At 37.3% G+C, this 20,280-nt stretch overlaps 1 protein-coding gene across 2 annotated transcripts in view; it reads right to left on the bottom strand.

Moving 5' to 3' along the window:
- Positions 1-20,280, bottom strand: part of abca7 (ATP-binding cassette, sub-family A (ABC1), member 7) — a 36,228-nt gene that overhangs the window by 10,839 nt on the left and 5,109 nt on the right. The window contains exons 7-35 of one of the 2 annotated variants that reach the window (XM_079597962.1): positions 20,081-20,275; positions 17,083-17,175; positions 15,920-16,157; positions 14,976-15,115; positions 14,574-14,888; positions 12,693-12,898; positions 12,405-12,581; positions 11,265-11,487; positions 10,912-11,133; positions 10,521-10,725; positions 9,476-9,589; positions 9,079-9,250; positions 8,770-8,901; positions 8,300-8,439; positions 8,051-8,188; positions 7,747-7,967; positions 7,025-7,082; positions 6,673-6,875; positions 6,254-6,356; positions 4,569-4,592; positions 4,312-4,460; positions 3,377-3,501; positions 3,201-3,293; positions 2,917-3,109; positions 2,452-2,546; positions 2,333-2,365; positions 2,138-2,243; positions 534-608; positions 282-451 (exon numbers count right to left, since the gene is read on the bottom strand). In XM_079597962.1, the coding sequence (XP_079454088.1) occupies positions 282-451; positions 534-608; positions 2,138-2,243; positions 2,333-2,365; positions 2,452-2,546; positions 2,917-3,109; positions 3,201-3,293; positions 3,377-3,501; positions 4,312-4,460; positions 4,569-4,592; positions 6,254-6,356; positions 6,673-6,875; positions 7,025-7,082; positions 7,747-7,967; positions 8,051-8,188; positions 8,300-8,439; positions 8,770-8,901; positions 9,079-9,250; positions 9,476-9,589; positions 10,521-10,725; positions 10,912-11,133; positions 11,265-11,487; positions 12,405-12,581; positions 12,693-12,898; positions 14,574-14,888; positions 14,976-15,115; positions 15,920-16,157; positions 17,083-17,175; positions 20,081-20,275 (4,358 nt within the window). The remainder of the gene's footprint in view (positions 1-281; positions 452-533; positions 609-2,137; positions 2,244-2,332; positions 2,366-2,451; positions 2,547-2,916; positions 3,110-3,200; positions 3,294-3,376; positions 3,502-4,311; positions 4,461-4,568; positions 4,593-6,253; positions 6,357-6,672; positions 6,876-7,024; positions 7,083-7,746; positions 7,968-8,050; positions 8,189-8,299; positions 8,440-8,769; positions 8,902-9,078; positions 9,251-9,475; positions 9,590-10,520; positions 10,726-10,911; positions 11,134-11,264; positions 11,488-12,404; positions 12,582-12,692; positions 12,899-14,573; positions 14,889-14,975; positions 15,116-15,919; positions 16,158-17,082; positions 17,176-20,080; positions 20,276-20,280) is intronic. The other variant, XM_079597963.1, reaches the window with a different exon arrangement.

Below are 20,280 nucleotides of genomic sequence, written 5' to 3'. Positions count from 1 at the left end.
GTGGAATAATTTGTAATCCAAATTTGTGCATTTGCATACGACTGTCGCATTTTATCCGCTAGTGGCATTAAAATAAATAGTGTTTAAAGAATTTTTGTGTAAAAATATTGGTAATTCTCACTAATCTAATAGTTTTGATTAGATTACATCACATCCGGTATACAGTCTAGTACAAAACTTCAAATATTGAATGACTTCCTGTCTGTCGTTTGTCTTAGATAATGAAAAGGCCGCTTTAGTAAATTCCCCCTCAGCCCTCTCAACAAACTAAGATAACATACAGGGCCATCTCTGTCAGCTGCTCCTTGGTGAGGTTGAGTGGGTGATTGTAGGCTGTTATTCCATATTTGCGTCTTTCCATGTCAGGTGGCAAGTTGGCACGAAGGAGACCATTGTTCATAATATTCACAAATGATGCCATGGCATGCCATCCTTTATTATTAAACCAGACCTGAGAGAGAACACATCACAGCTGAATGAAGAGATCAGGAGACATTTGAGCTTGAGAGGTCTCTCACAGGTGTCTTACTCACCTTCACATTGTTTTGGCTGGTGAGTCCTATAAGGACATCTGGTAGTCTGTGAAGGAGCTGATCTAAAGAGCCATTCTGTAAAAGAACAAAAAGTGCAAAACTGACAGTAATGATGCTAGGGTACTTTGGGTGTTTGACAGAGTGTTGCTAAGATGTTCTGAATGTTTTTAGCTCTACTACTACGTAGTTGCCAGGGTGTTTTGGGTGATTCTTTTCTGTCCCAAGTAAAAAGAGCCCAGCCCTCTAGTCTCTATGACATTCTGTTTGCAAAACATGGCTCATTCAGTAGAAGCATTCGGATTTTTTGCCCCTTTTAACAACCAATAGGTGTGTGCAATATACAGGACATCATCTTCTACAATAATACTGTCACTCACTTTACAAAAAGATGTAGCCAGTTAGAATGCTTTTAAAATTCAGGATATGGGGGCAGAAAATTATAACATAGAACATATATAGTTAAGCAATATTACATGTCATATTCATTTTATAGAACAAAGTAACAGCAGAACTGTTGTGTGTCTTCGAGCTTCTTGTGTTCACAGTGGTGGTGTTTGATTTCTGAATGAATGAAGTGAATGATTCAATGACCTATTCAAAAAGACAGTCACTTGCTTTGTTCCTGAATGACTGTTTCAATGAACTAGTTGAATGCCTCGACTCACTCATTGAGACAGCAACTTGCGGCCATCTACTGGCAATTTTTGTTTAATATTTTTAAATATCATTTAAAATAAAATTTAAATAATTAATATTCAAATATAAAAAAAAAACAAAAACATCTCATACTATTACCATATGTATACATTTGTAACTGCAGCGTAAATGCATTCATGCCACCTCTTAGCTGCAATAAACATTGTGTAAACACACTTAAAGGGTAACTAAACCCTAAAACAACTTTTTTTAGTTAATGATCTGTAAGACTGGGGCTTTATTAATGCTGTTCATTGATTCAAGTAATTTTTTTGACATTTGGGTATAAAGTGTTTTAATTCTACAATATATGGTGTAAAAACGTCTGAGTGGTTCAGGTTCAACGGTGGCTACTGCAGTTGAATTTTCCTATTGGCAGTTGTGGTACCCTGTGATGTAAGAGGGTACCAGCTAACCACACCCTAGCCTACAGAGAGACACGTCCCAGGTGCACGCCCCCTCTCCACTGGGCTCTGCCCACTTTTCCAGCATTTTTCAAATATTGCCAGTGGGTGGAGTCAGGCTCTGACCAGGGGTTTAGTTACCCTTTAAATGCCACTTCAGATGCAGCTTCTCGCTTCTCCTCTGCAGAGCAAATACTGCTTTCATTTGATTGGTAACAGTCCTGTAGGGTCTTATTTTAACTGAATCTATTGATTAAATGTACAAATTTGGCAAATATTGCCCTTATAAAGGTAGAAATGCCCCTGAAAATAAATGTAATGGGGCAAATATTGTCATTTAGTAAAAAACTTAATTTATCTCACTGCTGTGAACTAATCACCACTCAGAAAAACTTTAGGAGTCAGCTCTCCATGACGGGTTTAAACCAGCCAAGGTACCAGGCTCAGCACATAAACACACTCAACAAAATATTGTTTAATCACCCAAAAACTTAGATGGCACACCTCTGCAATGTTGTAGCGTCTTCTAATAGCCAAAACAGACTCCTCTAGGTGATGTGGCTCATCCACAGCTTGAGAGCTTTTAGCCCCCAGAGAGAAACCTCCGTATCTGCGACGGGTGAGCAGAGAGTAAACCAACATTAAATCAAACTGAAATTAAATGGTGAATGTTTGGATCTTGGATGGTAGTCAACTCACCTAAATTCATTTACCCATTTTTTCGTCTTCAAACTGTATGTGAGAGACAACAATTACACATATGTGCTGTCAAAACAATATTATAGAGTATTTTAAAAAACAATAAATGAAAATCAAACCTTTTCTTCAAAATTTGGGGATATGTTTTGATGAGGTAGTCAGAAATGTTGCGACCTGTCAAATTTTGCAGGATATCACCAGTCATTTGTTTAATCTACATGAGGAAACGGTGGAGGTGTTAGTACAACAACAACAACAAAACAAGTAAAAAAGTAAAATAATATAAAAAAAAGCTGTTTTTGACAAGTGTTCTAATTACTTGTTTATGTTCAAATATTCTACTTATTGCTTTTTGCTTATTTATATTAAACACCTTTATTAGCAATGACAGATTATTTCTGGGAACATGCTAACTGTAAAAAAATAGAAAACAATTGTAAATTGTAGTAATATTTCACAATATTACTGTTTTACTGTATTGTTCATCAAACAAATGCATCCTTGGTAAGCATAAGAGATTTTAAAAAACATTTTAAAAAATCTTCCCGACCCCGAACTTTGGAACAGTAGTGTATTTTACTGACCTGAGGGGGGGGGATTCCTCCTGCTCCCTGCGGGCATTCTGGCAGCATTCTGCGGGTATTTTCAGTGCTGCACTCACAGTCAGGGGACGGCTTTTCTACAGTCCAGTTGCCTTTGTGAAAGAGCTGCCACATGCTGTAAGGAATCTGGGGCCGGACAAACTTTGTTTCAGCTTCCTCTAAACACTCTATGTCACTGAGAAAGCATAAAACAAAGCATCACGTTACATTAATTAAGCAGTATAGCCTATTTAATGTTGTTGTATTCCTAATGACAGGGATCGTACCTGCTCGGATCCATACATTTAGTACCAAACCCGGGTGGATCTAGCAGGGCATCCAGGAGGTTCTGTATGGCTGGGTCCTGTGGGGCATCATTGCTTTATGGGAAAAAGACAATAGGTAAGAGATCTGCAGGTGACAATAGACTTTTCCTTGAAACTCTCCATCTCTGAATGAGTACCTGAAGAAGGTGAACTGTTCCCCGTAAATCCACGGCTGGAGCTCCAGGGATGGATATTTCCCAAAGGGTGGGACAATGAGACTGAAGAGTAGAGCGATAAGGACAAAAACAGCAGGAAGAACAATCTGCAAAACATAAATCAACTGTTGTTACACAATATGCATATACATATGTGAAACAAAGAGGTCTCATTTAACTACTGTACATTTATAAAGATTTTTTGGAAAGAAAATAAAGAAATACAGTAACACTAAAATTGTGAAATATTAAGATAACTGTTTTCTATTTTATTAAAATGTAATTTATTCCTGTGATGGCAAAGCTGAATTTTCAGCATCATTACTCCAGTCTTCAGTGTCACATGATACTTCAGAAATAATTATAATATGCTGATTTGATTCTCAAGAAACATTTCTGATTATTATCAATGTTGAAAACAGTTGCTCAATAATTTTGTGGAAACCATAATTTAAAAAATCAGGATTCTTTGATGAAAAGAAAGTTAAAAAGAGCCGTGTAAAAATAGCATCATATTATAAAATATAAAGAACAGATTTTTATTTAATTCTAAAATATTCTATTTTATTCTAAAATACATAGATTGACAATAGTCCATTTTGTTGAATAAATAAAATACATAAAAAATAAAATAAATAATTTGTCTTGCTAAATAAAAGTTTTTTTTTATTTTTTTTATCTTACTCACCACAAAAGTTTGAACGGTAGTGCCATAAATTAATTTAGACTTATTCATGTTTTTAAAGATAAACTTTAAGTGAGTGTTGGATGGCAGAAAAGGTATAATAATATCCAACATCAGTCTGATATGACAACTGATATGACATTGACAAGGCTGTTGGTAGACTTTGGATCAGTCAAATGTGAATAATTATTAGTCGATAATTTAAAAAAGGATTGTATTCACAACTGTGTACCTGTGCAAAAATGCCTCTGCGACTCCGAAGAGTGTACTTCAGTCTTTTGGTGAAAAGCGCTCGAAGCTGCTGACATGTCAGGAAGAAGCCTGTGAGAGGAGCACCGCCACCCTGACCATCCCCACTCAGCGGCTCTGTCTCCTGGGCCTCTGTGTGCCAGAGAAAGACCTTCTGGTTAATGACGTCTCATTACAGCTGTTCTGACCTGCGCTACTGCCGTCAACACTAATCACAGCCTGTTTTCTTTTCTTTTGTACCTTTCCTGATTGGCTGTTTCCGTACTGCCAGCGAAGCAGAGGGAAGAACAAAACAAAACAAACAAAAATATCTGTAAAACACATGACACAACCAGATCTAATCCTCAAATGTATACTTATGTTATATGCTTATAGTATGCCCAATTAGATGCAAGCTATCATCTTAGTATGTTTTGTATCTACTGGCCCAGATTTGTAGCCCCAGCAAAATTGTCACTGGTCCCACAGAAAAAAATAGTATATATACTGTAAAATATACAGTAAAATATACTAATATTTCTCATTTAAAAAATAAAACAAACACTTTTATTTATATAAATCTTTTATTTATTATTTAATGCCATACCAGCATCAAAGGCTATATTCATTCAAACTCAAGAGTAATAATTTACAATATTCATTATACAAATAATATTTTTAGTTAATTGTATACAATCATTTAACAATATTATCTCAAGAAACAAATAAAACAAAAATTAAAAATAACAACCACAATAAAGTATTATTTATATACTATTATAACATGTATTCATATTTTGAATTACTTTTTATATCAGTTTTAGTATTTTTGTTCTTACATTTGTTCAGTTTTAGTTTCAGTAACATTAACTCTTGACCTTCAACTTTTTTTCTGTTGGTTGCGAAGTTAATATTTTAAATTTTTGTTTACATTTTTAAATGTAATTTTTTTTTTCATCAACCATTTTGATTTTATTTCAATTAACGATAACGTTAAGTGTGTTATTTAACAATAACATCACTGATACAAACAATTACAACAGAAAATAATTAAAACAGACTATAATTAAACTCCATGACAGCTATAAAACCATCAATTAAATTTTGCTGGAAATATACTTTAGCATATTATGGAATATGGTGATTTGCTTATGATTTTAACCCATTTTAATTATTAACAAATCACCTATCACAGAACCCTTGCAAATGTGTCATGTTTTCCAGCTAGATAACTGTATTTTGATGACATATTTAAGTCAGTAAAATTTGCAACAATGTTCATACAATACATCTAACATTTACATCAACGAAAATCAACAGTATAAATTTGCAAGACATAAAATACTGTACATGTACATGAACTATGACATAAGATAGACAAGTGACAGTTCTGTTAAAAAGTCCTGCTTGTCAATAAACTCAGTTTAGCAAATATTTGCAGAGAGAGATAGATACCGATATGTAAAACAATGTAAATTATCTTTTTTTGATGAACATACACATGCACAACAGATGCTAGCATTGCATAGCATTGTCTAATGTATAGAAATTATGCAACGGAACACCTGCAAAGCTGTTAGTTGCAATTTAGTTTATTTATTCATCAACCCACATTCGACTTTGAATGGAATACAGCATTAGTATGCAAAATGGGGCCAGTTGCATAAGCATAGTCACTATGTTAAGACTATTGCTGAATTACGAACCGCATACTAGCATACTGGTATGTGGTTCTGAATTCAGCATATGTCTTAAGAACTAGTCTGACCAACTAGCAGTTAGTTAAGGGGTAATCAGACTTACTTTTAGGATTCAAATCTACTTTTTTTTCTGTAACCGACAAAAAATTAGATGACTAACTTGTAAGATTAGTCTAAACCGTTTATGCAACCGACCACAGATTTTATCTGTTTGGCTCAGCATGTATGGAATGTATTCTCATTTACCTGTGTCTCGGTCCTCAGATGGCTCCCCCTGGTGGCCTGGAGATGCTGGAGGCTCCTCAGGGTCCGCATCCACACCTGTCTCCTCTGCCACACGCAGAAAGATCTAAAATATACAGGCAGAGCTAAATATTAAAGTCTGGCAAAGCCCCTTCTGCCTCCAAATGGCAGGAAGACGTATTCGATTACAAAAGCAGCCATGAGGATAAACACTCTCTACTTAATCGCTGTTTATTTTTAACTAATGTTAGAACCCACCAAGGTTTAAGAGGGATTTGCCTCTATCGCAGTCTGAATGGGATAATGACTGGCCTTTGACGGACACGTATACCACAACCTTGAACTTTAGTGAGGGCTAAATCCTTTTACAGAGAGAATGTATCAGTGGGGAAAAACAAACTGGTGCTTCAGAACTGTCTCACCTCTTCTAACGTGGTGTCTGACAACCCGTAACTGACCACACCGAACTCGCCCTGCCGTTTGTCCAGTTCGTTCAGGAAGAGGGCAAGACTGCCGTCCTCTGAGGCAGCATGTGGCAAGTTGATAACCGCCTCTCTGCCAATGTCCTCCACCAGCTGAGCATCAGAGACGTACTGCTGTGCAAGAGCCATTAGGGCAGCAACATCTAAGACAGGAAGGTATCAGAGACCTTAGATAATGCTGAGGCCTGGATTTAAAAAGCATGGCAACACTGAAAATAGACACAGCAGGGCAGATTAGACAATATGTTAAGACATGATGTAAACAACTCCTGTAAGGCAAAGCTGTACCCACCGAATCCATTCTCTTCACTGCCCAGTCCTGTGTCATCACTTAATGAGGATTCGCTGTCCTGAAACACAGAGAACTGGTGAATATATGCAGGAGATCATTGTATAACTCAGATTTTTCAGATGTTTTCTATGTGAAAATATAGTAAAGTGTAATTTATTGTGTTTAATGTAATTTCATGTAAATTCCTGTGATCAAAGCTGAATTTTTCAGCATCATTACTCCAGTCTTCAGTGTCACATGATCCTTCAGAAATCATTCTAATATGATGATTTGATGCTCAAGAAACATTTATGATTATTATCAATGTTGAAAACAGTTTTTTAAATTTTATTTCAGGATTCTTTGATGAATAGAAAGTTAAAAAGAACAGCATTTATCTGAAATAGAAAGCGTTTGTAACATTAAACACTACCCTTCAAAAGTTTGGGGTCAGTAAGAATTTTTATTTATTTGTTTTGGGGAAAGAAATAAAAGAAGTCAATACTTTTATTCATCAAGGATGACATCAAGTTATAATGTTACAAAAGATTATATTTCACATAAATGCTGTTCTTTTGAACTTTCCATTAATCAAAGAATCGTGAAAATGTTTTATACATAACTGTTTTCAACATTGATAATAATAATGAATGTTTTTTGAGCATCAAATCATGATTTCTGAAGGATCATGTGAAACTGAAGACTGGAGTAATGATGCTGAAAACGCATGTGGGACATCTCACCTTGCTTGCTGCATTTGAAGGGAGTTTGCCAGTGCTGATGCTGCTCGGTGTCCTATGCATCTCTCTCTTGACCAGCGTAAGGTAGTATCCTGTACCAAGACGTGCCTTGAGGAAGAGTGGCGTTCCACAGCAGCACAGCTTTCCCTGGGAAATGATTGCAATGCGGTCACCGAGGAGATCAGCCTCGTCCATGTAATGTGTGGACAGAATGATGGTGCGGCCTGAAATTCAAAGGGTGTTAAGTCTGGTAGCTGACAGACCAGTACATTATTTGCAGTCTTCAAAAGGCAAAGCTTTAAAAGACCTTCACGGTATTTGAGCAGAAGGTCCCAAATCCCGCGGCGGGAGTAGGGGTCCACACCAGCTGTGGGTTCATCCAAGACCACAACCTTTGACCCACCTATGAAAGCGATTGCAACAGACAGTTTCCTTTGCATGCCACCTGTCAAGAAAGACAAAATAGGCCCAAATAAAGGGTAGAGGTCACAGTTTAGAGAACAACATAACAGATATTGAACAAGTGAATTTGAAATGAATATATTTGTTAACCTACCCGAAAGGTTTTTAGTCTGCTCATGTCGTTTGTGTTGTAAGCCCACATCCTCCAGAAGTGAATTTATCTCTTTCTCCACCTCCTCCATGCTAATGCCCTTCATTCGACCATAGAACCACACATGCTCCTCCACTGTCAGGCTTCAATGACATACAAGAGAACACCAATAATGTTAAAAAAAATACAGTATAGAAAGTTTGAGCTCGTCTCATGTGGCAACACAAATGTTTTGCATTATGATAACAAAGAGAGTACTATGGTGGTACCATGTTAATAAAGTTGATATTATACTATATTATATATAAAATAGTCAGTTAAAAACAAATAAATTAACAAAAATAACCAGTATAGGTATCAACTATAAAACAACAACAACAACAAAAAACTCTCAGAGTAGAATTAACAAAGCACAAGTAAAATTATCACAGTATCACTTTTTTATTGTTTTTTTTTGTTGACTGGTGCCCTACATGTCAAAGAGGACGTTGTGCTGGGGACAAACTCCCAGAGTACTGCGGATTATGTCCATATCTGTGCGAATGTCCATTCCCTTCACGTATATCGTACCAGCAGTGGGAGGAAACAGTCCTGTTAGAATGGACCTGTGGGTCAAAACATCATGAAGTAATGAGTTGCAGTAATAAGTACATCATAAGTTGCAGTAATAAGCTAATCAATTAGTTTGAGCTTGATAAAGTAAATTTAGTAAGATTTCAATTTAGTTTAAAGAACATGTTAAATGTTACATATTTGTAAAGACTAATTTTTTAAGCTCTCACATGGTGGTTGTCTTGCCAGCTCCATTGTGACCCAGAAAAGAGGTTATTTGGCCCTCATAGAACTTCATGTTAAGGTGATTGACAGCAAGCTTGGACCCTTTTTTATAAATCTTTACTAAGTTCCTTATGGAAACTCCTAGAATCAGACTTGGCGGCTCAGCTTCAATCCGATCTGTAATAAACATTGTAATTAAGAAATATTGGTCACATTTTATTTTACAGTGTCATCATTGTTACATATGTTACATACAGTTACTATAAATAACTATAAATTGTAAATAATTTCATGCAACTAACCCTGAACCAAATCAAGAGAATTAATCCAAATATGTTGTCCTAAAACAAATACTTAAAACTTCTGTATTACAAACACCCACTTGTAGTTTGATGCTCTTACCATCTGTTTCCTCTCTAGGTGCTGTAGGAATGGGCAACCCCACCTCTAATGGAACCCCACCCCAGTAATTCAGCTGAAAGATAAAATACCACGGTCTGGGGATCCCATACTGCCCTGTGAAACATACAATTATTGACATTTTTTCACACAGACTAATTCAACACAATGAGTGTGTTTTCACATATAGTCATACGTCATATGCTTATACTATATCATATACTTGTCATATATTATGTTTAATCAGCTGAGAAGTTATAAAACAACTTCTGTTTGACATGTCCTAACACAGTAGCTACCATGTTATTATGATTGACCTAGATATTTACCCTATTTTCCGAGATTTTTACCCCACTTTGCTTTTTTACTATTGTTCACATGGCTGTGAAACAGGAATGTCTGGGGATTAAATGCAATAGGTTAAATATATTTTTCTTGCATTGTCTATTAATTGAAATATAAGGTTTTTTTTAATAATGAGATTTTTTTTGATAAATATGAGACTTGTGATGTACACTAATGTTTAGATTTTATTCTGCAAGGATGCATTAAATTGCATTAAAAATACTTTTATAATGTTAAAAAAGATTTCAAATAATATAATAATTGAAAATTCAATAATTATTTTTTTATTATCAGTAATATAAATAATTTCAAATAAATGCTATTCTTTTGTACTTTGTATTCATTCAAGAATTCTTGGGGAATATAACAGTATCCACAAAAATGGATCATGTGACACTGAAAGAGGAGTAATGGCTGCTACAAATTCAGCTTTGCCATCACAGGAATAAATTACACTTATTTATATCAATTAATGTATTGTCACAATATTACTGTTTTACTGTATTTTTGATCAAATAAATGCAGCATTAGTGAGCATAAGTGACTTCTTTCAAAAACATAAAAAATCTCACCAACCCAAACCTTAAAGCGTACATCTAAACACACTCACTGATGAATCCACAAACTCATGTTAATATAAAGGAAGACATCGCTAGAACTGCGTGTATGTCATTATGCGTTTGCTCACAGAAAGATGCTTTACCTGGAAAAACAGCTTCAATGTACCAAGTGGCCAGTGCATAGATGACAGCATCTACATACAGCATCACAATGGAGGTGGTAAAGTTGTAGCTGTCTCCCTCCATGGGGCTGGATCTCAAGTTAAACCACTGGATCCCCACACCCTGCTCTTCATACTGAGAGAAATACTCACAGCCAAAACCAAAGGCCACTGGAGACAGGAAGCTCTGCAGGGAAACAAGTCATTGCTTCAGACGTCTGAATTGCAGGGTTTGTTAGAAACAGACAGTTTAACTTTAAGCTGTCATTTTCTAATAATCTTCTCATTTGCAGCTTTCAAATATCATTCTCGTATATATAATTATATGAATTATATGTGTTGTGTGAAGACGTGTAACGGCAGCAGCTCTCACCGCTAAGATCCTGTGTGTGCTGGTCAGATATTCCCTCCAGGCCACACACAGCACATATGGCAGGTAAAGGGTGAAGTAAATGAGTCCTCCACACGCTGCTGCCAGGTTGGCACGTGAGAAGAATGTGCTGATGAGGAAGCAAAGCATGATGGTGGCTGTAGCAAATGCAGTCAGGAAGAAGAAAACAACAGCCGGGTCACTGTAGGGTAAGATATCTCCCCACTGCAGGAGAGAGAAGAGAGACAGAGAGATCAAACAGGGCACTCTTTTGACAGATGAGAGAAAATAAGCTTTAAATAAAGGGCCGTCATCAAAGCGCACTTTGGGCTCAGGAGAGCGGTCACTTTGTTCACCTTAAGGGCGGCGATAAGGAGTCCAGCGCTGAACAGGAAGGGCAGGTAACTGCTGATGAACCAGCTGAGCCACAGCATCCCAGAGCTCAGGCCCATGATACGCATTGTCTCCTTCAGACGAGCTTCTTTCTCATAGACCACACCCTTTATGATCATAGCCACAGAATAGATCCACGCCAATGTCATAAACAGAGGCAAAGAACGATTCAGGACACGTATGAAACTAAAAGAAGAGAAAAAAGGTAATTGACAAGTTTCAAAAATTGAATGATTTTGGAACTGTATGACTCAATATCAAGTAAAAAGTAATAGCATTTTTTCTTTCACCTTGAATACAAATATTACCATACCGCTGGGGTCAGTAAGAGTTTTTAATGTTTTTGAAAGAAGGTCACCAAGGGTGTATTTTTTTATAGAAAACAGCAAAAACAGCAATACTGTGAAATATTATTACAATTTAATATAATTGTTTTCTATTTTTATATAGTTTAAAATTTCATTTATTCCCGTAATGCAAAGCTGATTTTTTTGCACCATTACTCCAGTCTTCAGTGTCACACGATCCTTTATAAATCATTATAATATGCTGATATGATGCTCGAAAATAATTATTATTATTATCAATATTAAAAACAGTTGTGCTGCTTAGTATTTTTGTGGAAACCATCATTTTTTCATGATTCTTTCATGAATAGAAAGTTGGAACAGCATTTGAAGTAGAAATTTTTAATAACATTATAAATGACTATACTGTCACTTTTTATCAATTTAATGCATCCTTGCTAAATAAACGTATTCATTTTCTTTTCTTTTTAAACTCTTACTAGCCCCAAACTTTTGAATGGTAATGTACAGTTGATTATCTTAATCATTATATTCTATATGTTTTAAAAATGGATTTTTAAACAAATATTAATTATTAATTCATGAAAAATATGACATTTTACAGCCTCAACCAAACTTGGTTCATATGTCATAAAAAGTTAATAATAATAATTATAAAATAATATTTATTAACATGAATAAAAAAAAGAATGTTTAATAATACACATACAAAAAAACGAGTGATGGATTTAGTGCAGAGTTATTGGTGTAAATTGTGGAATAACGTGTGGTGTGAAACAGAAGAGTGAAACTCACACATCATCAACAAAGCAGGGGTAAGGCATCTGTTGCACGTATATGCCCGTGTTTGGCTCTTTACCAGTGAGCAAATGTGTCACGGCTCTCTCAACTAAATCCTGTACGTAAATAAAACCGCCCCAGACATAGCGAAGGTCACTGAATGGTTCAGCAGCCGGGCCTGGATCCCAAAATCTGTCAAATGATAAAGATTATGATATCAGCTTTATTAAACAGTTGACCGTGGAAGCACTACATAACCACATTTCTCTGTAAACTTAAGTGTGTGTGGACATTTCAATATACTTGTCTTTGATCTTGTTTGTGCGGGTTACATCGTCTATATCCATGCGGATCTTGTACTTGACATGAGGAGGCAAAGAGGATGATGAAGGGTCTGGGAGGAGGAAGACTATTCCGGCCCAAAACTGACGATCTTCCAGCAGTTCCAGGGCTCGTTCGACTAGCTCACCCTCCGTGGCCAAACCCTCAATTTTATTCAAAGAGAAGCACTGGAACAATACAGGGTATAGATAGACAACGATCAATATTAATGCTGTGGACTGTCTCAAATGCAAGTTATTGGCAATATATGACAATAATATCTATGAGTATAAATTGGCTTTTATAAAGGGTAATAGGTAATGTAGTAGTCTTTATAGATAGCACTTTTATTTCAATGAACAGTTTTTCAACCTAAAGTCTATGTACCATTTGTGACATAATTTTGTTTATACACCTATATTAATTATTCATTAAAGTTGTTGTCTATATTTCAAAGTGGAGTAACGTCTGGTTATTTATTACTGGACAATTTATGAGGTTGAAGTCAGCATTCAGTCATAATTCGTTGCATGCCAAATATCCACAAGCCAATTAGTCTCCTGAACAACATATGAAACACTAACTCCCTAACATCCTCCTCACTGACTGTTACCTTGATTTAATGAATTTAATTTATGCATATTTTAGTATATTTAGTTTGTGTATATTGTATATTTTTGTGTAAGGGATACTTCCAAAGAAAGAATTTCATTGTGTGGTCTAACCTTGGTGTTTTTACTGTGCACATGACAATAAATATCTTGCATCTTGAATCTATAAGAATAGCAAATAGTATAGATGGTGTACTGTAGGCAACTATTTGTAGTGGATTTTTGATTATCTGTTCTAATGTTCAGCTTCTAAAAATGGGATGAATTAGTGTGCAAGGATACGTATATAAACCTAAAAAAATTATGAAATTATGCGTTTCACATGGACTCTTCCTCATTGACTTTCATTACTATCCTAATAGTAATTATTCACTTTAATCAAAATTACTTCCCCTCCCTCTTGCAGCAACATCTCTTGTCTTCTCTGATGCCGTGTTTACTGGTGCGAGGGCGGGAAAACACATCACTTAACCATTCCCACCAAAATCCCACCCTATATCTTTTCTTGTTCAGAAAGCCATTTCACTCAATGTACTGTACGTCACAATAGGGAAGAAAAGACTATTAAAACTTCCATTTCATGCCGACTTTAACCCTTGTATGGTGTTCAGGGTTTTTTTATCAAAAGAAAAATGATACGATTAATAATTTTTTCAAACTTAATTTAAAACATTTTCTGTGAAGAATATATATCAAAACACATTTTCAATGACCACACACTGTACACCCACCCTACATGTGTGTGTGTGTGTGTGTGTGTGTGTGTGTGTGTGTGTGTGTGTGTGTGTGTGTGTGTGCGTGTGTGTGTGTGCATGCGTGCGTGAGAGAGAGAGAGATTGTGTGTAAGTGTGAGAGAGTGTAAGTGCAAGAGTGAGTTTTGTGTTTCTACCCCTGCCATTCCCGCACAAGGTTGCAATTCTTAAATGTGATCTAACAAAAGTAAATAGAAAATACTAATCATATATGCTGTTTATATTGCTTGTAATAGGGATGAAGTAAAAATCTGTTGAGTATTTTAACATAAAATTCTTTGATTATGTTGAATTAAAAACCCCAAAATGCAGCGGGTCCACCTGACCCACGAACACTGGCTGAAAAACAAAAATATGAACACCACACAAGTACATACAGCACACCCTTTTCACATCCATTACTAGTGTCCTTGAACAGATACCAAGCAAAATCAGGTTTACTGGTTTAACTGGTCATAACATAAGCTGCAGATTTCCTGCTAGGCTTAGCAGGCAAGTACCTTAGTGAGTTCTGACAGAGTGCTGAAGGTGTTGTTTAAATCCTGGTATAGATCCAACCATGTGGTTGGCGCTCCATTCCTACGGGGTGTATCTGGGCCAGGCGTTGAGAGGAACCGGGAAATACGAGAGGCCGTCCAAGACGTGTTTTCCAGACGTAGGTTCACAACTACCGCCACCTCAGGCCTTCTCAGAAGATCCTGCAGAAGCCGAATTTCTACACTGCTCTCCATGAAGGTTTTGATTCTGGGACCCACTTCCAGCCACGCATCCTGCAGATCATTTAGAATCTGGAAGTCCTGAAACGTTTTGTTTACCTGGAGGAACAAGAATTTCAGGTTAGCATCATAGACATTGTATTTGTAAACAACAGACATATTGCACACAGGATGAGGGAGCGGTACCTGTGACATGATTGTACGGGTGACTGGTGTGTCTGGTGTGTATAGCAGCTTTCCAATGAACAGTGGTTTAATGCCTCGCCACACAATCCGTGAGAGAGGGTTCGACTCTAGACTTCGAATCAAGTTTTCACAGAACGGAGCTACAAGTGAAAAGAAAATCAGACAGGATGTGTCTCTCTACAAGGCTTGTCATTTTTTTTTTTTTTTGAGTTACCCCTGATGCCCAAACAGGAATGTGAATCTTTGGGTCGACAGCGAATACATTTGATTCATGATTCATAAGTTTCTAAATTCAATTAAAATTCCAGGGTTTCATTACTGTTTCCATTCCATTTACTGACCCTGAGTCAGTAAACCAATCCAAATATTTCAATATTATCTGATAAAGTCAGTTTCTTCAAGGTCTCATGCAAATAAATAAAATAAAAATCAGCTATATCCTCAGACCCCTTAAATGTTTTGTGCTTGCCCATAAACAATGTAAAACTGCACTATTTTTTCATATAAAAAAAATGGTGAGGTTTTCACACAATAACAGCACTTTATTTCAGTAGCAGTGGCCACACAAGGAGTTGGCAACTTTATGTGTGTTTGAGAATATAGCGCTATTGTGAGAGAGTTGTCAACTGCTCATATTGACACCCTGAGGAGAGATCAAACATGAGGAGCTCAGAAATCTGCTTATAAAAGTGTCAATAAGGCTTACTGATGGAACAGAGAGTAAGCGCAATCCAGTGAACGGTAGTAAAGAGCGCAGCATGTGTATGTGTGAGGACACAAATGATGCCACACTACATCTCAATTAATTAATACAAGTAACTAATTTAATGTTTATATACTTTAAAATCAATTAAATCAATTCTTGATTCACGATTCAAAAATCCATGTTTCAAGATCGATGCATATGCATCGTTACACCCCTATAAATGAGTCAAACATCTTACTGGTGCTGTTGTTATTTTCAAGGTCTGTCTCCTCTGACACATTTCTGCCCAGGAAAGATTTGATGTCCTGATCTTCATACCAGTTGAATGAAGGGATTCTCTCTCCCCCTGCCTCTGGGTGTCCACACATGATTCTGGAGAAGGCACGAAAGCTCTCGCGTGGCAGTGCTAAACGGTTTTCAGGTGTCAGAAGCCTCATCTCTGAATTCAGCTCTGAGAAACTGGACAGAGAAGAGATCTGAGGGAGAAGAGAGAAACAGATTCATTGCTGTGATGTAAAAATGGATATCTAGAATATTTGCATTAAAAATTTATTATTCAACTATCATGAACAAAACCGGTCAAATGTTTTATGATAATTAAATCATTACGTTTTTCAATAGTTTTGAAATTGGTTTCTTATACTTTAGTTGATCAATATTACAGTAAAAAATTATAACAATTTAACCACTTAAAATAAATGTTTTCTAATTTAATTTATTTAAAAATGTAATTTATTCCTGTGATGCCACATTGTATTTTCAGCATCTTACTCAAGTCTTCAATGTCACATGATCTTTGAGAAATCATTCAAATTTGGGGCTCAATTATTGGTGCTGAATTATTAATAATGGATATTATTATTATTATCAATACTGAAAATGTTGCTATTTTTGTGACAAAAACAAAAAAACTTTTGTTTGAGTATTCCAAAGACCAGCATGAATTTGAAATAGATCTTATCTATTGTAACATCATAAATGTCTTTACTGTCACTTTTGATCATTTTAATGCAACTTTGCAGAATAAAAGTAATTATTTCTTCTTAATTACCAAACTTTAGAATGGTAGTTTATCATGGTTTCCACAAAATATTAAGCACAAACATTTTCAATATTAATAAGAAGAAATGTTTATTGAGCAGCAAATCAGCATATTGGAATGATTTCTAAAGGATCATGTGACACTGAATCTGGAGTAATGCATCTGAAAATTCATCTTTGCATCAAAATAAATTACATTTGAGAATATATTACAATAGAAAATAGTAATCCTAACTATTCCAACTTTTGATCTGTAGTGATTGTCACGCAGTTTCACGGAGAAAGGAAAAGGCAAGATTATTGTTTCATTAGTACAGTAATTGTGAAACTTTGGCATTAATATATCCGAAAAGGACTCACATCATCCATAACTGATGCTAGTTCCTGAGTTACAGAGGAAACAGACCGACTGATGAGCCGGAGATCAGCCGCGTTTCCCTGCAGTCTGTCTCTCTGAAAGGAATTAATATAAAAATAAAAATAAACAGTTCAAATATGAAACAGAGATTTCAGATGGCATTGAAACAAATAGGAAACAGCTGTTCAGGAAAACAGCCCAAAATACTAATGACTAATAATAATAATAATTAATTTTGTCCAATCAAATCAAATTCTCTCTAGAATGAGAATGTCCCTCTTCCTGACACCACCTATCAGTGGTTCGGACTCGTAGTGCATATAAAGCCCCTCAAGTCACATGATTTCAGAAAATGAGGCTTCGTTACATCGTATTGTTTCGCACCTTGGTATTTAAACATTAATACATTTTGATGGTTTGCTGCTAGAGGGCATTGATCTGGTGATCCCATGAACCAATATCCAATATATTTCTAGTTCAATCATGAAACTATAGATGGCACTGAGAGGCCACTCGCAATCTGTAAGCATTCACATAATTTACTACACAGCACAAGCTGATTGGCCAGTATAAGAGGAACGACACAACGTCACTACGGTGTTCAAAAACCTCTTCTCGCTTCTCACCAGAAGCCTACAAAATTTGGATAAATCATCAACAAACTTCTGGAAGAACTACTGGCCACCACGCCACTATCCCCCTGGCTCCTTAAATGTGCATTCCAGCTGATTGCAAGGATTATTCAGTGAGCAATGTAGACTATCCCGGCTAATGTGGGAGATTCTGTGCAACTTTGTTCATGCGGGAACAAAATTTCATGCAAGGACACAAACCATATCACTTGAAGAGCCTTCGTCCGCAGGCTAGCACACCAAGCTAGCCTGTTGGGCCAGGATCCCCATTTCACCTAGCCCCACTCCACACTCTGCCCAGAGTGTTTAGCATGGACGAGGAAGAGGACTCGCTTGATTTCGGGGAAGAGGGATATTCACACTTTATTCTCTCTGAAGAAGAGGAAGATTTAGAGGACTTCCCTTTCCTCCCCCCTGCGCACCTGGCACAACTCCTTGCTGCGGCGGGGTCCACAGAGGAGTCGGGAGGGGGCACCATCCTCTCCGCTTCTCAGTATTGATCTGCAAGATGTGTGCAAACGTGCTGCAGAAAAACTAAACATTTTGTGGCCGGCCGTGGTAGCAGAGACCGCAGGACAAACCATTTACTAGCAAGATGCCCATGCAGTGAGGGTCCGCTCTCGATGTAGAGGGGATGGATAAGGAAGGACTTTACAAAATTCCCCCGCATGGAGCCATTAGTTGCCCCACACCCAAAATGCACGGCGGCTGCAAATACAACGTTGTCATCTAATGCGAACAATCTCAGTCAAGCATGACAGAATACACTTATAAAGCAGTCGCTCTCTCTGTCAGGGCACTGAACGCAATCTCTATGCTGACCGCATATCAAGCATCTTCAGATATGCGCAGTTCAAGCCGCAGAGCAAAACCATGACCACGATGGTAATTCACGAGAAAGGACGATGGCTTAACTTGTCTAATCTGTCTGACAGGGAAAAAGAAGCCATCCTAGATGCACCGGTTGTCACAGAGGGCATTTTTGGCTCAGATCTGACACCGATGCAAAACAGATTTCAGGCTTTGCAACTCTCTGTATGCCTAGAAAGACACAGACTGAACCCCCTCCACCACCGATTATGGCGTGCCAACCCCCCAGCTTTCGCATTCCTAGATGGCAGAGACAGAACGTGAATGCAGCGGAGTACTGGAACAGAGAACTGCCTGGCCTAGGAAGAACTATCCATCTGCAACAGCTCAGCTCCAGCCAGCTCCTTATCCTCATCTTCAGGGAGCGAGGAAGAATGAGGCAGTTTGATGGGGTCTTCTCCAGGGAAAGGAGCCAACAGCTATCTCCTGACCCTCAGTCATTCTGTGTTCAACAAGGGACGAGTTTTGTTTCCAGATGTTCTGTGTGGAAAACAGAGCCCGGTTGGGCCAGGGGAAGCAGAGCAGTGAAAAGCACAAGAGGCTGTGCAGTGCTCCACACCCACCCACTAGTCACAAGCACTTTCCATTTTCAAGACTTAATCAAGTTTTCACTGTATACACCCAAAAATAAACATATTAACATAACACAGTATAACATCACCTCGGGGTGTTATCGCTCCCTTAGAGGTGGTGAGCCACTTAGACTCTGTCCAATCACTAACTGCATGCGCAGTACAGACCACAAACTCGCTCACGATTCAGCCATACGATGGCACCAGAACACTGCAAATAAACAGTTGGCGAGTACACAGTCCCGTTGGGTAATGAGGACAATACAATTCGGGTACAGAATGCACCCTCCCCAGAATGTTATAAAAAATAACATTTTGATTATTGCGGGTGGATCATTACTACATTCTCTAAAATGTGAACATTTCTAAGCAACATTTTTCGTCAGGCACTAATTTGCAGACTCTCATTAAGCTACGCAGTTGGTGGCCCCACTTGTTTCAGCATTTTGTAATATGTAAAGGCTGTGAAGTGCCATGATTATGACACAAGACTCATACATTAGCCTATGTCCAGCCTTTGCTTGGGACCCAATTTTTTTTTACAGTTTTGGTGTGCATGTTCGGGAAGTTGCAGTGACGGAAATAGTGACCATTTTAGTTTGAAGGGAGTAAAGCCTGGGTTTAGGCTATTAAGGAAATTAAAATTTTCCAAAGAAGAACTTTTGTTATAAATAAATGTTAATTTAAAAGCAGCCTCCTTCGGTGTAATATGTTACCATATCATTACTCAACACTGAGAATTAGAATAATTGTAATGTGATGATCGGGTGGGAGTCGGATGCGGATATTTAAATCTGAGAAAATTATATGTTTGGGTGGCTGGCATCTCTCAGTGCATCTCTAGTTTTTAAAAGTTCTAAAAAAAAAGAAGCTTTGTTTCTCCCATCCTTTAACAGAATAAATGCAGAAAGCATAAGCCCACAAACCGTGAGGATCTTGCTGAAGTCCAGCTGTGAGAGGAAGATCTGCTCTGCCTTCTGCATTACATCTGAGGGCACAGAACACAACGCCCCCTGGAGTTCAGGGAAAGAATCTCCTTCCTCAGTGGTGAGGTAAAGACCCAAGAGTGAAGCATTGCAGACGATATCAGACAGACGCATTCCTCCACCTGCTAATGCAACCTTGT

Source organism: Phoxinus phoxinus (assembly GCF_949152265.1).
Source record: "Phoxinus phoxinus genome assembly, chromosome: 22".
Taxonomy (NCBI): Eukaryota; Metazoa; Chordata; class Actinopteri; order Cypriniformes; family Leuciscidae; genus Phoxinus; species Phoxinus phoxinus.
Note: the sequence above shows the minus strand (reverse complement) of the source record. Positions and strands in the feature narration are given on the sequence as shown.